This window comes from Pelophylax lessonae (genome assembly GCF_965119305.1).
Source record: "Pelophylax lessonae genome assembly, chromosome: 6".
NCBI lineage: Eukaryota > Metazoa > Chordata > Amphibia > Anura > Ranidae > Pelophylax > Pelophylax lessonae.
In genome coordinates this window covers 329,893,420-329,911,600 of record NC_138773.1, presented here as the reverse complement: position 1 = coordinate 329,911,600, position 18,181 = coordinate 329,893,420, and the positions used below count along the sequence as shown (strand labels likewise).

The 18,181-nt window shown below is 47.9% G+C and overlaps 1 protein-coding gene across 1 annotated transcript in view; it reads left to right on the top strand.

Moving 5' to 3' along the window:
* Nucleotides 1–18,181, top strand: part of LOC309558763 (protein mono-ADP-ribosyltransferase PARP14-like) — a gene marked incomplete at its 3' end in the record, with an annotated part of 187,137 nt that overhangs the window by 17,849 nt on the left and 151,107 nt on the right. The window contains exon 2 of the mRNA XM_082261811.1: nucleotides 4,842–5,710. Within this exon, the coding sequence (XP_082117937.1) occupies nucleotides 5,036–5,710 (675 nt within the window). The 5' untranslated portion in view covers nucleotides 4,842–5,035. The remainder of the gene's footprint in view (nucleotides 1–4,841; nucleotides 5,711–18,181) is intronic.

The window sequence follows — 18,181 nt, the reverse complement described above, 5'->3', positions numbered from 1 at the left end:
TGCGGCGTTCAGAATTGTGGAGACCGACAAGGAGGGCAGGGGTGAAGACTGGGTGGAAGATGATGTGGAGGACGATGAGGTCCTCGACCCCACATGGAATGAAGGTCATGCAGGTGACCTGAGTAGTTTGGAGGAAGAGGCGGTGGTCGCACAGAGCCACCAGCACAGCAGAAGAGGGAGCAGGGTGCAGAAGCGAAGCGGCCGTGCCCTAGACACTACTCCTGCTTCTGCCCAAAGCAGCAAGGGAACGAGCACAGCAAAGCCAGCTCAAAGGAGTTCTCTAGCGTGGAAGTTCTTCAGAAAATGTGCTGATGACAGGACACGAGTGGTTTGCACCCTGTGCAATCAGAGCCTGAAGCGAGGCATAAACCTTCTCAACCTGAGCACAACCTGCATGATCAGGCATCTAAGTGCAAAGCACGAGCTGCAGTGGAGTAGACACCTTCAAAACCAAGAAACGTCTCTGGCTCATCCTGCTTCCTCTTCTGCTGCAGTCTCGGCCGCTCCATCCACATCTGTAGTGATACCGGCACCTGCCACCCCGCAAACAGACGATCTGTCAGCAACATCACCACCTGGGTCACCAACCATCTCCACAATGTCCCGTGGAAGCGTTCAGCTTTCCATCTCCCAAACACTTGAAAGGAAGAGGAAGTACCCCCCTACCCACCCGCGATCCCTGGCCCTGAATGCCAGCATTTCAAAATTCTTGGCCTTTGAAATGCTGTCATTCCGTCTGGTGGAGACGCACAGTTTTAAAAACCTTATGTCGGTGGCTGTCCCACAGTACGTCGTGCCCAGCCGCCACTACTTTTCCAGGCAAGCCATCCCTTCCCTGCACAACCAAGTGGGGGAAAAAATCAGGTGTGCACTGCGAAACGCCATCTGTGCCAAGGTCCACCTAACTACCGATACGTGGACCAGTAAGCACGGTCAGGGGCGTTATATCTCCCTAACGGCACACTGGGTAAATGCAGTGGCGGATGGGCCTGAGGTGGATAGCAATTTGGCGCATGTCCTTCCACCACCGAGGATTGCAGGGCGCTTCAGTTTGCCTCCTGTTCCTAACTCCTCCTACTCCGCTTCCTCATCCTCTACCGCCTCCTCATCCGGTCAGCGTAACACCTTCACCACCAACTTCAGCATGGCCAGGGGTAAACGACAGCAGGCAGTTTTAAAACTTGCCTGTTTGGGGGAAAAACCACACACCGCGCAGGAGTTGTGGAGGAGCATGGAACAGCAGACAAATGAGTGGTTGCTGCCAGCGAGCCTCAAGCCCGGCCTGGTGGTGTGCGATAACGGGCGAAATCTCATAGCAGCTCTGGGCCTAGCCAGTTTGACGCACATCCCTTGCCTGGCGCATGTGCTGAATTTGGTGGTGCAGAGGTTCCTTAAAAATTATCCCGATATGTCAGAGCTGCTGCAGAAAGTGCGGGCTGTCTGTGCGCACTTTCGGTGTTCTCACCCTGCTGCTGCTCGCCTGTCAGCGCTGCAGCGTAACTTCGGCCTTCCCGCTCACCGCCTCATATGTGACGTGCCCACAAGGTGGAACTCCACCTTGCACATGCTGGAAAGACTGTGCGAGCAGCAGCAGGCCATAGTGGAGTTTCAGCTGCAGCACGCACGCATGAGTCGCTCTGCGGAACAGCACCACTTCACCACCAATAACTGGGCCTCCATGCGAGACCTGTGTGCCTTGTTGCGCTGTTTTGAGTACTCCACCAACATAGCCAGTGCCGATGACGCCGTTGTCAGCTTAACTATCCCACTTCTATGCCTCCTTGAATAGACAATTCGGGCGATGATAGAAGAGGATGTGGCACAGGATGAGGAGGAGGAGGAGGAGGATGAAGAGGTAACATTTCCAAGGCTTTCAGGGCAGTCATTCGCAAGGGGCTCCGAGGGTGGGTTCCTGCACACACAAACGCCTGGGACACAATTGTCCAGCAGGGGCACAGTTTTGGAGGAGGATGAGGAGGAGGAGGAGCTGGAGGAGGAGATGGAACCATGTTCACAGCAGGGTGGCACCCAGGCCAGCTCATGGCCATCACTGGTGCGTGGCTGGGGGGATACAGAGGACACAGACGATACACCTCCCACAGAGGACAGCCTTTCGTTGCCTCTGGGCAGCCTGGCACACATGAGCGATTACATGCTGCAGTGTCTCCACAACGACCGCCGAGTTGCCCACATTCTAACTTGTGCTGATTACTGGGTGGCCACGCTGCTGGATCCCCGTTACAAGGACAACGTACCGTCCTTAATTCACTCACTGGAGCGTGATCGCAAGATGCGCGAGTACAAGCGCACGCTGGTAGACGCTATGCTGCTGGCATTCCCACCTGACAGCAGGGCCACAGTGGAAGCACAAGGCAGAGGAGGAGGAGGAGGAGGAAGAGGTCGCCAATGCAACCAGGGCACCGCCAGCACCTCAGAAGGCAGGGTTAGCATGGCCGAAATGTGGAAAAGCTTTGTCAGCACGCCACAACAAACAGCAGCACCAGCAGCTAATATGGAACGTCTTAGCAGGAGGCAGCATTTCACCAACATGGTGGAGCAGTATGTGTGCACACGCCTACATGTAATGAATGACGGGTCTGCCCCCTTCAACTTCTGGGTCTCCAAATTGGGCACATGGCCTGAGCTTGCCCTTATCACCTTGGAGGTGCTGGCGTGCCCTGCAGCCAGTGTATTATCTGAACGTGTATTTAGCATGGCTGGGGGCGTTATCACAGACAAGCGCAGCCGCCTGTCCAGAGACAATGTGGACAAGCTCACGTTCATTAAAATGAACCAGGCATGGATCCCACTGGACTTTTCTGTACCTTGTGCAGAATAGCGATGGATACCGACCTTACCCAGCCATTGTTCTATTTTTGCTCTTTCTCACTCTTTTGGGGTGTACCCTCATTTAAAATTTCTGAAAAAAAACAGTGTTGGCTACCTCGTCATCCTCCACCGCCGCTTCCACCTACACCGCCCATAGGTGTGCGCAGCCTATTGCATTAGGGTGTGCACCCCAAAGTTGAAATACTCATGCATGTGTTTGCCTACATGTACATGGCCCCGGTACATTACTCTCCCTGCTGGCAAAGTGAAATAGAGCAGAACAGGTCCGAGGGAGATCTTTCCCATCTCCTCACTGGCAAACAGAGCGATAATGCTAATGTACCCTTGGTGATTAGGGTGTGCCCAGGTACACCCGGCACACCCTGTGCGCACGCCTATGACACCGCCACATCCACCACCACCTCAACCTCCCTCCTACTCCATATGGGCCTCGTCCTTCAGAGATGAAGAACATTGTTTTATTTTTCTGTTTTTTTTTTTTTTTGTTGTTTTAAGTTATTTCCCTATCCACATTTGTTTGCAGAGCACTCACCATGCTCTTAATTACGTTTTGCTGCCATTTGCAGCACTCTAGCCCTTTCCTTTGGTGTTTTAGAGCCATTTCATTTTAGTGCCTGAAAGTTCGGGTCCCCATTGACTTCAATGGGGTTCGGTGTCCGGGTAAAGTTCGGCAAAAGTCCGGCACACGGACCCGGACTTTTTTTTCAAGTTCGGCCGAACCCGCCGAACACGGGCATCCAGGTGTCCACTCAACTCTAAGCATGACCTTTACCCATCTGATAGACAGGATAGCAACTGCTATTCTGTTCCTACATAATAATACACACACACACATATATATATATATATATATATATATATATATATAATAACATTCTCATATACAGGAATAACATCCTCATAGAAAATAATAAACAATTTAACATGTGCTGATATGTTATCACTCAATCTGCACCACAGTGCTCTAATAATACAATCTAATATGATATAATAAACATAACACTATGATAATCACATTCCGGGTACACTGGCACCATGTGACGTGTCAGTGTGATCCACTTAAGTTTGTGCAATGTGTTATATAATCACACAGTAGTGACAGCAGCGTTTACTGATCACAGGGATGTAAATAAATTTTGTCCTGTTTATAGCCCTAAATATGCTCTCTCTTACCTGCAATGACATAAAGCATGACCTTCAGTCTGATAGACAGGATAGCAACTGCTATTCTGTTCCCACCAGAAACAAAGGTCTGTCTTTTTGGTTCCCCCTGCTATATTAGCAGTGTTCCATTAAAATGTACACTCCATCATTCAGGCTTTTAACTCAATGCTGCCCTCCACTGGTGATTTAATAGAAATGCCATGAGTTTTACTTTCTCTATGAACAGAACTATACTCCTGGCCTGCTGAAGCTGGAAATGTGATACTTATAGTTTTTTTTTATGGGGTACCTAATTTTTGGCATCCCTTACACTTTCATGTTTTTTACGCCAAATTCTGACCCTTCCATCAGAATGCCGCATCTGAAATCCTGACTCATCAGATCAGGCAACGTTTTTCCACTCTTCTATTGTCCAATTTTGGTGAGCCTGCGTGAATTGTAGCCTCAGTTTCCTGTTCTTAGCTGACAGGAGTGGCCCCCGGTGTGGTCTTCTGCTGCTGTAGCCCATCTGCTTCAAAGTTAGTTGTGTTGTGCGTTCAGAGATGGTAATCTGCATACCTGGGATGTAACGAGTGGTTATTTGAGCTACTGTTGCCGTTCAGGCGGATCGGATCAGATCGCCCGTGTGAAAGGGGCCTATCTCATTATATTACATGTGTGTTTATTATCAATTCAAGCTTGTACTTGACATGTGGTATTTTATTTTTAGCGCAGATCAGTATATTGTGGTTCGTGGTTGTTAGTTAAATTGCAACTATAAAAAGTATTCTTGATATTGCAGGAATGAGATTCTAATGATCCGTTTTCTTCCTCTGTTTTCTGTGCAGCTGCTAAGAAAGTTCTGGGAAGGAAGCATCGGTTTCAGAAGAAAGAAGTATCTGTTTATCCATATCTTCCCGAACATGATATCGTGCTTTATGGAGACCAAAGACCCCAAATAAGAACACCAGACCCACTCACCTTCCCAGTTAGTCCGTACATTCTGGAATTCATCCTCAGTAACAACCAGTTCAAAGACAACATGGAAAAAACAATGGGGACTCATACATGTGATATCAAATGGCCAGATCTACTCTGCCCCAACCCCGCCATCACATTGTGCTTTCCTGAGGCCCAGTCTACAGATCCCAGGACATTGGTGAAGCTTCTTCCAACATGGAAAGACAAGGTCCGTGCAGAGTTCTCACGTCTCATATCAAAGTATAAAGTTGAAGAATATAAAATGGATCAGTCGGTCTGGGATGCTGTTAAAGAACATGCCAGCAGCTCCACATATAAGGGAGTGCTTATCAAACCTGAGTTGGGTTCAGGTAAAGTTTTCCTGCTGGGATTGTTAGAGGACATCACCAAGATTGACCCGACATTCAGACAACTGGTAGAGGAAACCGCCAAACAGGTGGAAAGAAAGAGCCAAAGTATGACTGAGACCTTACCCATGTCTCCAGCCCTCTATCAGATTATGTGTAACAGCGGCCTACAGAAGAAGATCCTGGACAAAGTTCCAGAGCTGAAGATGGACTATGATGTGCCAAGAAAGGAGATCCAGCTATCCGGACTGAGAGAAGAAGTGCTCACCGCCAAATGTGAGATACTCAGCTTACAAAATCAACTGGAAACTAAATTTACCCAGATGAACCCCCACCTCGTCCAGTCCCCGATGTCTACAGATAATGAGGAGCTCTCCTCTCTGCTCTCTGTAAGTAAAAACGTTAACATATTAACCACTTTAGGACCGGAGGATTTTCCTGCTTTACGTCTGGGCCACTTTTTGCGATTCGGCACTGTGCGACTTTAACTGACAATTGCGCGGTCATGCAACGCCGTACCCAAACTAAATTTACGTCCTTTTTTTCCCCACAAACAGAGCTTTCTTTTGGTGGTATTTCAAGGAGATGGGTGTTGGGCGCTAGTAACCAAAGAATTGTCCACCAAATGCACAGACAGATGACCAATGGGTGCTTCCAGACTTTCCAGACTTTCCAATTATAGCCAACGTTCAGGGCAGCACTGGCGGTTAAAATATTCCGTGTGGTGGTAGTTCCTTGGATGTGGTCTCCAGTGTTCCGGCCATCCTGCAGCCAGGAAGTGACAGGAAGTCTTGGCTTACTACAGCGGCGCCTGTTCTTTTCTATTTTGGTGGTATTTGATCACCTGTGCGCTTTTCATTTTTTTGCGACATTAATAAAAAAAGCGACAATTTTGAAAAAATAACAATATTTTTCTATTTTGACAGTTAAAAAATATCCAATATATTCAATTTTTGTCATATATTTAGGCCAAAATGTATTTAGCTACATGTCTTTGACAAAAAAAATCTCAATGAACGTATTTTTAACCGCTTTAAGACCGGAAGATTTTACCCCATTCCTGACCAGGCCATATTTTGCGATTCGGCACTGCGTTATTTTAACGGACAATTGCGCGGTCGTGTGTCGCTGTACCCAAATTAAATTTATGTCCTGTTTTTCCCACAAACAGAGATTTCTTTTGGTGGTATTTGATCACCTGTGCGATTTTTATTTTTTGCGCTATTAACAAAAAAAGAGCAACAATTTTGAAAAAATAACAATATTTTTCACATTTTTTATAAAAAAAAATGTAAAAATCTAAATTTTTTAACATTTTAGGCCAATTTGTTTTCTGCTACCTATGTTTGGTAAAAAAAATTGTAATAAGCGTATTTTGATTGGTTTGCGCAAAAGTTATTGCAGCTACTAACTACGGGAAATTTATGTCATTTTTATTGTTTTCTTTTAACTAGTAATGGCGGCGATCTGCGATTTTTTTTGCGGGACTGCGACATTGCAGCGGACAGATCGGACCCTTGACTGACATTTTTTACACTTTTGGGGGTACCAGTGACATTACTACAGTAATCAGTGCTATAAATATGCACTGTTACTGTAAAAATGACACTGGCAGGGAAGGGGTTAACTTTTATTGGTGATCAAGGGGTTAATATATGCCTGGTGCTTACTGACGTGTGTGGGGGGGGAGGACTGTGTGACACAGACAGAGATCACAGGTTGAGCTATGCTGAATCCTGTAATCTGTCCCTGCCTGTCACATAGGAGATCCGCCCGCTCTGTTTACACAAGCGGGCGGATGTCCACACTCGATCCCCGACGATCGGGGAAGAGCGGCGGTGATCACCTCCTCTCCTCCCCTGGCCCGACTCCCGCTGTGACTGAATACAGTGGGAGTGAGCCTCCGACAGCGCTCGCCCGCCGCCCACAAGGGGAGGAGTCCAGCGACGTAGACCTACGTCGCTGGACGGTAACAAGCCACTTTGCCGCAGTACGCTCAATGTGAGCGGTCGGCAAGTGGTTAAAACTGATAACTCTATTAAACTGACAGCAGGCAGCTCTTGGGGGGAACCATTTATCAGATATGCCAGCAAAGCTATTCAGTCAATATGGTTCCTTCTGTTACCAGCGGCATCACAAGACTCCTTCCTTCGCCCCTCCACTAAAGCGGAACTCCAGGAAGCATAAAGTTAAAGGACAATGGACTGACTCTGAAAACTATCAGTGCTATGTTATCCTTCCACAAACACTTCCAATCCCAACACACCACTGTGAAAGAGAGGGCCACACTCCAATGATGTAACAAACGTCTGGCAAGTTTATTGATGTAGAAGCAAGATCACATCTTTCCACCCTAGGTCTGCCCTTCTAACGCATTTCACCCATCCGGGCTTAGTCGTAAATTTCTAAAACTAAGGCCAGATGCATAAAATGGATTACCCAGGTTGGAAAGATGCAGTGTACATTATAAAAATGATCTGGCTTGTTTAATGTTGTTGGAGGGTGACACTTTCTTCCACAGTTGCATATCTTACACGGAGCGGGAACGGGCTCCTCGGGCTCTACACCTCGCTGGTTCCAGAGGAGAATCAATTGGGATGCTTTAATGCGGTGAGGTCTCAGGAGTCCTTCAAATCCCAACATGTTTGATGTTGTCAGCCCCAAAGACCGTTACTTACCTTACTTACTTACCACATACATATACTTACCTCCCACCATGCTTTCTGTTTATAGTTCTTGGAGTTCCTAAATGATTTAAAAACAAATATTTTTATGTGCCTAGTGCTTTAGGCCCCTTTCACAGGGACGGACAGATCAGGTCCACCCATCAGTTTTTTAGGCGGACCCGATCAGACCATCCATAGCCCTCTATGGAGCGACCGGTGTCAACAAGTATGTGTGCAATAATACCCGCCGACATCCGATCTGCTAAAAACCGAGAGATGGAGGATTCCTTCCCCTTCTGTCTGGTGGATCAGATGACAGTCAGTCTGTTTACATCCAACTGCCCATACAGGAAAGCGGCTTGTGTCCGCAGAGCGAGCACGGACCTGTCATCCTCCTGCTCAGCGGGCAGATTCACTGGTGAATAGTGCCAGTTTGAAAGGGACCATAAGGTAATGCTGCGCTCTATGCTCCGGGTATAGGAGGATACAAATAATAGCCAAAAAGAAATGTGCAAAAACCCAAACTCACGTAAATGAACAAAAATAAAGTGTTGCCCTCAAAGAATATAAAAATGTTAATAATTGTGTTTGAACCCACCATAAATATGTGCATTTAGGACCACCAAATTGTGATAATTACTTAAGCCAAAAAGAAACAATAGTATACAAACGTAGCAAGGTTTCCAGGCATGTTGCCGGATGTGGGTCTGCCATTGTTACCGGTTACCTCTCCAGCCCATGTGAGCTGCGACCCTCGGTGTGAGAACTGAGACATGGACAACTCCGGCATTTTGTTTTGTGGTTTTATTGTAGATAAGGGGATGGGAGAAGGGAATGAGTGGAATACTACTTAGGCTCAACTAAATACACTTGGGACTTTATCCAGGAAAAATTTCTGTTAACGCTGCCTTGACGCCAGCCAACGCTCACTGACTCTCAGAACACACTGTAACTTGATAGAAGTGCTGAATCCTCAACTTTAAGGCCAGAAGATCCAGGACTGTGGATTATAGAACTACTGACACTGCGGTATGCAAAGTCACTGGCTTGCACTGGCTTGGGGTAGTTTGTTGTAGGTTCCTGTAGGGCTGCAACTCTCAACTGACACTCTGTACAATTCAGGGCCCAAACTGCAGGTGCCCCCTTTAACCTTGAACTCTTTGGGGTTCACTGACTCTGTACCCCCTCTGTAACTTCAGGGTCTTCAACCTAGGTACCCCCTTTCCTCAGCTAGCTGACACTTGGATAATAGAACCTCTTCCGGAATGGTCCCCTTTAACTCTAGGCAGACCCCCAGGGGCAATCCTCATTACTCACAACCTGTGGAGGCTGTCCTGGGACTGGACCCCTCTCTCTCTCTGCAGGCTCTCGGCACACCGGATCCCCTCAGCTCGACTCAGCACTCTCTGGATTCCCAGGCGACGCCCCGAGACATACACTTCCTCAGACAGGAGGAGAGACAGCCGTTCTCTCCCTCCTTGGACACTGCTCCCGCCAAACACACAGAGTCATGCACCCCCTTCAGACTTATACCTTCCCCCAGAATCCTCTGCGGCAGAATCTGCCTCTTGGGGTAGATACAAGCCTGAATATGTCTCTGATTGGGTTTCCTCCATGGCCCTCAGAAGCTTTCAATAGAGCCAGTGGGGAGACTCCCTTTCTTAGAGGACACACTTGGGAGCCATGACAATCTACCTGACAAAAATAAACATGGCCCTGCTGTTAAGCAGACAAGGCCTACTATGCATTTACCTAGCACCTACCGGTAGGGTGCTACACCAATATAAACATAACAGAAGTCCACTCCCAGTGAGCAAATTAAACGCCTCAATGGCCAGTACAGAGACTTTATGTATTCCTGTTACGCTCACAGCGTGTGTCCCCAGGCGGCGCTCCTGCGTCTCGGCGTGTGCGTCCCCGCTCTCTAGGGCGCACACGCACCGGGACTCTTAGATCTAAAGGACCAGTGCACAGGTGATTGGTGCCTGGTCCAAACTGGTTATTAAGGGTTAAGGTTTGTGAAAGGCAGTGCTGACTTAATTAGGCTTCACCTGTGCACTGCCCATTAATACCTTCTCCTCACACAGCTTCCTGCCGGATCTTTGTGTCTTGTGCCTCTGTGAAAGCATTCCCTTCTGTGTTTGTTTGCTTTGCCTGTTGCCGAACCCATTGCTACCGACATCTCTCCTTTGAACCTCTGCCGCCTGCCCTGACCTCTGCTACATCCGACTACGCTCTTGCCTACTCCCTGTGTACCACGCCATATCAGCTGCCAGAGAGATCGAGTTGTTACTAGGGGACACGACCTGGTAGTTACCGCCGCAGCAAATCCATCCTTGCGGCGGGCTCTGGTGAAGACCAGTAACTGCTTAGAACCGGTCCTCTAGTACAACCCGCGCCATCGCCTCTCTGGTCCAGAGGATCCACTACCAGTCCTGCCGGTTCGTGACAGTAAGATCCGGCCATGGATCCCGCTGATGTTCCGTTGCCAAGCCTAGCGGACCTCACCACCGTTGTGGCCCAGCAAGGACAACAGTTGGCCCAGCTGACCGCTATGTTTCAGCAGCTCCTGCCAACTCAGCACCAGCCAGCTCCTCCGTCAGCATCTGCTGCACCTCCCACACCAGCAGTTGCCACCAGGTCCAGAATCTGATTGTCTCTGCCGGACAAGTACGACGGAGATCCTAAATTGTGCCGAGGGTTCCTGTCTCAGTGCTCTCTTCACCTCGAGCTACTGTCTGACCAGTTTCCATCTGAGCGAGCCAAGGTAGCCTTCATCCTCAGTCTGCTTTCCGGGAGGGCCCTGGCCTGGGCTACACCATTTTGGGACCGCGCTGATCCAGTCACCGCATCTGTCCAGAATTTTTGTCAGGAGTTTCGTAGCGTATTCGAGGAACCTGCCCGAGTTACCTCCGCAGAGACTGCCTTGCTAAACTTGTCCCACGGAACTTCTACCGTGGGTGATTATGCCATCCAGTTCCGTACCCTTGCCTCCGAGCTGAACTGGAACAATGAAGCTCTTTGTGCCACTTTTAAGAAGGGACTCAATAGTGACATTAAGGAAGTCCTTGCTGCACGTGACCTGCCTACTACCCTGAGTAACCTCACCTTGCTGGCCACCAGGATCGATAAATGTTTCTCCGAGAGACAAGAGGAACTCCATCTTGAAAAGGAAAGAGCTCGTCCTAAACGCTTCCCTCGTCTGGCCCCTGTGTTCCAGCGTCCACCTCAACCTGTCTCTGGGTCTTCCACTGTGGAGGCCATGCAGGTGGACCGGTCTCGCCTGACCCCGCAAGAACAAAGCCGTCGTAGAGACGAGAACCTGTGTTTGTACTGCGCTAGTACCGAGCACTTCCATAAGGACTGTCCTCTTCGTCCCCCACGTTCGGGAAACGCTTGCACCTAGTGAATGTGGGAGAGGCATTACTAGGTGTGGATTCTTCCTCTCCACGTCTCATCATACCCGTGCAGTTGTTCCTGTCGTCCAAGGCCTTCTTTTCTGCTGCAGCCTTCTTGGACTCCGGTTCAGCCGGAAACTTCATTCACGCCTCCTTGGTCGACAAGTATAGAATTCCTATAATCCGTCTTCCCAAGCCGATCCTCATTTCTACGGTCAACGGGGAGAGACTCTCTGCTACGGTACAATACCCAGCCTCTGCGGATGGACATTGGGGTGTTTCACACAGAGACTCTGGAATTTTTTGTTCTTCCCTTTTGCTCTTCCGAACTCCTGCTGGGTCTACCGTGGTTGCAACGCCATTGTCCTGTCCTGAATTGGTCCACCGGTGAGATTTTGCGTTGGGGTTCCTCCTGCTCTGACCGGTGTCTCAAGCCTGCTCCTATCAAACGGGACCCGCTAATTCCTCCTCCACCAGGTCTCCCCAAGCCTTACCACCATTTTGTGGATGTCTTCTGTAAAAAGCAAGCTGAGACTCTTCCTCCTCACAGGCCTTATGATTGTCCTATTGACCTGTTACCTGGCTCTACTCCACCTCGGGGCAGAATTTACCCTCTCTCACCTCCAGAGATTCAGGCCATGTCAGACTATGTACGTGAGAACTTACAGAGAGGGTTTATTGGGAAGTCTTCTTCCCCTGCTGGAGCCGTTTTTTTCTTTGTGTCTAAAAAGGATGGTTCTCTCCGCCCCTGCATTGACTATAGAGGACTCAATAAAATTACCATTAAAAACCGTTACCCGCTGCCTCTAATCTCTGAGTTGTTTGACCGTCTCCGAGGAGCCAAGATTTTCACCAAGCTGGATCTCCGCGGGGCCTACAACCTGATCCGCATTCGAAAGGGAGACGACCGCTTTTAACACCAGGGATGGTCATTTTGAATACTTAGTGATGCCCTTTGGGCTCTGTAACGCTCCTGCAGTCTTCCAGGAGTTCGTGAACGACATCTTCCGGGACCTTCTTTACACTTGTGTAGTAGTATACCTGGATGATATCCTTATTTTTCCTCTAATTTGGAGCAACACAGAGTCCATGTCCAACAGGTTCTCACCCGTCTCAGGAGTAATCGCCTCTATGCCAAGATTGAGAAGTGTCTGTTTGAGCATTCCTCCTTGCCCTTCCTGGGGTATATCATCTCTGCCCAAGGACTTCAAATGGATCCTGCCAAGCTCTCAGCGGTTCTGGACTGGCCACGCCCCTCTGGCCTCCGAGCCATACAGAGGTTCCTGGGTTTCGCCAACTACTACAGACAATTTATTCCTCATTATTCCACCCTGGTGGCCCCCATCGTGGCCTTGACTAGAAAAGGTGCTAATCCCAAAACCTGGCCTCCTCACGTTGAAGAGGCCTTCCAGTCCCCGAAAGCCGCCTTTGCTTCTGCACCTGTTCTGTCCCGGCCAGATTCTTCCAAGCCATTCTATCTGGAAGTGGATGCATCCTCAGTGGGAGCCGGAGCTGTGCTAACTCAGAAGTCATCCAGAGGCAAGACCATAACTTGTGGCTTCTTCTCTAAAACCTTTTCCTCCGCCGAGAAAAATTACTCTATTGGGGACAGAGAACTGCTGGCAATTAAATTAGCCCTGGAGGAATGGAGACATCTTCTCGAGGGTGCTCCTCACCCTGTGATCATCTTTACGGACCACAAGAACCTAGCCTACCTCCAGTCAGCTCAAAGACTAAATCCCCGCCAAGCCCGTTGGTCCATCTTCTTCGCCCGCTTCAATTTCCAGATTCATTTCTGCCCAGCTGCTAAGAACATCAGGGCAGATGCCCTTTCTCGCTCTTCAGATGTGGTGTGCGACATACCCACTCCTCAACACATTATCCCCCCAGAATGTCTCATCTCGGTTGCTCCTGTGGACCTGCGTCTACTTCCCCCCGGCAAGACCTACGTTCCTCCTCGTCAGCGGTTTCAGATTCTCAAGTGGGGCCACGCTTCCCTTTTTGCAGGTCATCCTGGAATTAGAAAATCTCTTCAATTAATTTCCCATAGATATTGGTGGCCCTTTCTGGAGAGAGACGTCACAGAATTCGTCCTGTGTGATCTGCGCTCGTGACAAAACTCCTCGTCAGAAACCTGCGGGTCTTCTTCTGCCTCTCCCTGTTCCTGAGACCCCTTGGTCACACATCGCCATGGACTTTATCACTGATCTTCCCTCCTCCCATGGTATGACGGTCATCTGGGTCGTGGTGGACCGATTTTCGAAGATGGCTCACTTTGTGTCCCTGCCTGGTCTCCTGTCCGCGCCTCAGTTGTCAAACTGTTTTTTCTACACATCTTCCGCCTCCACGGCCTTCCCAGACACATCGTCTTGGACCGTGGGGTGCAGTTTGTTTCCAGATTTTGGAGGGCTCTCTGTGGTCAGCTCGGAGTTACATAGTTACATAGTTACATAGTTAGTGAGGTTGAAAAAAGACATCAGTCCATCCAGTTAAACCTATGATGTGTGTGTGTGTTTGCTTTTAACCATACATTGTATACCCCTGTATGTTGTACATTGTATACCCCTGTATGTTATACATTGTATACCCCCTGTATGTTGTACATTGTATACCCCTGTATGTTGTACATTGTATACCCCTGTATGTTGTGGTCTTTAAGGTGTCCATCTAATAGTTTTTTGAAACTATCAATGCTCCCTGCTGATACGACTGCTTGTGGAAGAGAATTCCACATCCTTACCGCTCTTACAGTGAAGAACCCCTTACGCACTTTAAGTTTAAACCACCTTTCCTCAAGTTTTAGTGAGTGGCCACGTGTCTTATTGTATCTCCTTTCTCTGAATAGTTTGTTCCTTATGCTCGGGTCGCCAGTACAGTATTTGTACATTGATATCATATCCCCCCTCAATCGACTACAAGCACTGAATAGGTTCAGTGCTTGTAGTCTTTCCTCATAGCTGATGTCCTCCATTCCCCTAATTATTTTTGTTGCCCTTCTCTGGACTTTCTCCAGTTCCAGCACATCCTTCCTGAGGACCGGTGCCCAGAACTGGACAGCATACTCCAGATGTGGCCGGACCAGAGTCTTGTAGAGCGGGAGAATAATCTCTTTATTTCTGGAGTGAATCCCCTTTTTTATACAACCCAGTATTCTGTTGGCTTTGCATTTCATGCCACTGCCAAGCCTGTTGTCTACCAGTATCCCCAAGTCCTTTTCCATCTTAGACTCACCCAGAGGTTCCCCCCCTAGTGAGTAGCTTGCTTTCTGGTTTCTGGCACCCAAGTGCATTACTGTAAGGTTCTGGCACTCTCAGTGCCTCCTATCACATTATTTCCGGGTGATTTCCATCTACCTAGATAGAAGAAACACATATAGGTGTGTTTCCCTTTAAGACTGAAGCTGTCATCACTCAGCGCCGGACTAGATGGCTATTTAAATCGCCGGCTCTCGCTCACATGTGTTCGTTCAAACACCCTTACCTGGATGCTAACTTGGCTTGAAGCTTTCGTGCTTGCAAGCATACCTCGCTGACGGAACCTCGCTGCGCTGATCCCTGTATCCGGCTACTGGATCATCCGCTCCTCCTGAACCACCCTTCGGCTGTATTGCTATTAGTGCTAAGTACCCCGCAGGGGAAACCTCTATAAACTTATACTAAGCTTACACTATCTAGCTCTGCATAGTAAAGACTATTTATCATCTGCATATCTACATTGCTAGCTCTTAAGACAACTGCTACTTATTCCTGCACTGGGTTGATCTCTCTTGTATGTCCACCTGCTACTCTGTCATCTGCTACCATACATGATTGCTAAACCTACCTGCATCCATCTGCTACTGTCTTACCTTCAAGTGTCTGTCACCTACCACCTCCACTCAACCTGTCTCTTAAATCTTCATCACTGTGTTACTATATACATAAAGTCACTCTAGGAACCAGCTTGTTGAGTGTGTGTATTTACTAGCTGAATTAAGACCTTCCACACATGATGAGTCATTGAGGTTGGGAATGGTATCTCAGCATATCTCTTACATGACTACTGAAGTGGAATATTTCTGCAGCTGAAAATCCACACCATACATGAAACGCAGGAGCGTTACAATTACTTTACATTTTTCAACATTAAATCTCATCTGCCATGTAGTTGCCCACCCCGTTATTTTGTTCAGGTCCGCTTGCAAGGTTTCCACATCCTGCATAGAAGATATTGGCATGCCTAATTTAGTATCATCTGCAAATACTGAGATTGTACTCGATATCCCCTCCTCCAGATCATTTATGAATAAATTAAACAGGATTGGTCCCAGGACAGAACCCTGGGGGACCCCACTTTCCACACCCGCCCAATCCGAGTACTCCCCATTAATCACCACCCTCTGTACTCTCCCCTGGAGCCAGTTCTCTATCCAGGTACTCACCTTATGGTCCATACCTACCTTCCTTAGTTTGTACAGTAAGCGTTTGTGGGGAACGGTGTCAAAGGCCTTTGCAAAGTCCAGATACACCACATCCACAGGCTTTCCTTTATCTAGGTGGCAGCTCACTTCATCGTAGAAGGTTAATAGATTGGTTTGGCAAGAACGATTTTTCATGAATCCATGCTGATTACTACTAATAATACCATTTTCATTACTAAAGTCTTGTATGTGGTCCCTTAACATCCCCTCCAAAATCTTGCAGACTACTGATGTTAGGCTGACCGGCCTATAGTTACCCGGATATATCTCGGCCCCTTTTTAAATATTGGTACCACGTTGGCTTTTTTCCAATCAGCTGGCACCATACCCGTCTGTAAACTATCCTTAAAGATCAAGAATAATGGTCTGGCAATCACCTGGCTGAGCTCATTAAGAACCCTCGGGTGCAAGCCATCCGGTCCCGGTGATTTATTTATGTTAAGTTTCTCTAGTTTAGTTCTAAGTCTATCCTCTGTTAGCCATGGCGGCACTTCCTGAGGTGTATTATTTAGTTCGGCCTTACAAGCAAGGTTCGTGTAGCCCCCCGATTCCTTTGTGAAGACTGAAGAAAAGAAATTATTTAACACTTCCGCCTTTTCTCTGTCCTCAGTGGCCATTTTTCCTTTATCATCTTTTATGGGGCCAATGTGTTCTGGCCTCGCTTTCTTACTGTTTATATACTTAAAGAACTTCTTGGGGTTCTTTTTACTCTCCTCCGCTATATGTCTCTCGTGTTCTATTTTAGCCGCCCTGATTTTGTCTTTACATTTCTTATTACACTCTTTGTAGTGCTTAAATGCTGCCAATGACCCCTCAGTCTTGTATTTTTTGAAGGCCTTTTCTTTAGCTCTAATATACATTTTTATGTTGGAGTTTAGCCACCCAGGGTTTAGTTTTGCTCTTTTAAATTTATTTCCCTGTGGAATGCACTGGCCCACCCCCTTGTTAAGTATGCTCTTGAAGCACTCCCATTTTTCCTCCGTGTTCTTTGTTCCCAGGGTTCTATCCCATTTGATATTTTCTAGCAGCGAGCGCAGTTTAGGGAAATTGGCTCTTTTGAAATTCAGTGTCCTTATATTACCCTTGTGTTTCCTATTACTGTAATTAATACTGAAACCAATTGACCTATGGTCACTGTTCCCTAAGTTTTCCCGTATTTCTATATCCGTGAGCAGGTCTGTATTGTTGGTAATCAGTAGGTCAAGTACCGCATTGTTTCTTGTCGGTGCATTCACCATCTGACCCATGAAATTGTCCTGCAAAACATTTAGGAACTGCCGAGCCTTGGCTGAGTGCGCGGTTCCTTCTGGCCAGTCTATATCCGGATAATTAAAGTCCCCCATTATAATGACATTTCCCATCCTTGCTGCCAATCCTCTCTGTAACATGAGGTCCGCCTCACCCTCCTCCCTCTGGTTGGGGGGCCTATAGCATACGCCCAATATTACCTTCCCCACCGTGCCTTCCCTTTGAAGCTCTACCCATAGGGATTCTGCCTCGTCCTTAGCTCCATTATTAATATCATCCCTCATATTTACCTGTATACTGTTCTTAATATACAGACATACCCCTCCCCCTTTTTTACCCTCTCTATCCCTGCGATAAAGGGAATACCCCTGAATGGTCGCCATCCAGTCATGAGAGCTGTCAAACCAAGTCTCAGTTATCCCCACAAAATCTAAGTCCTCCTCAAACATCAGCAGCTCCAGCTCTCCCATCTTGTTGGCCAGGCTTCTGGCATTGGTATACAAACCTCGTAATTTTGATCGGTTACATTTATCCTCATTTGATGTTTTTAGGCTGCTCTCTTGATTTTTCCCCCGTACCCACCCTGGGTTTAGGAGCTCCGAACACCCTACCGCTTCAAGTTGGACTTTTCTTCCTCATATCACCCTCAGTCCAATGGCCAAGTAGAACTGGTGAACCAGATTCTGGGAGATTATCTACGCCATTTTGTGTCCTCCCGTCAAGATGATTGGTCGGATTTACTCCCTTGGGCAGAGTTTTCTTACAATTTCAAGCAATCTTCTGCCTCCAATAAGTCCCCATTTTTTGTGGTCTATAGTCGTCATCCTCTGCCACCTCTGCCTCAGACCTCTGCTCCCTCTTCTGTACCAGCTGTAGAGGACCTCCTTCAGGACTTCTCTTCTATTTGGCGAGAGACCCACTCAACCCTCCTCAAGGCCTCGGCCCATATGAAGTTCCAGGCCGATAAAAGTCGCAGAGCTCCTCCGGAATTCAGTCCCGGTGACAAAGTGTGGCTCTCCTCGAAATTCATCAGATTTAAGGTCCCAAGTTACAAGTTGGGCCCTCGTTACTTGGGTCCCTTTAAAATCA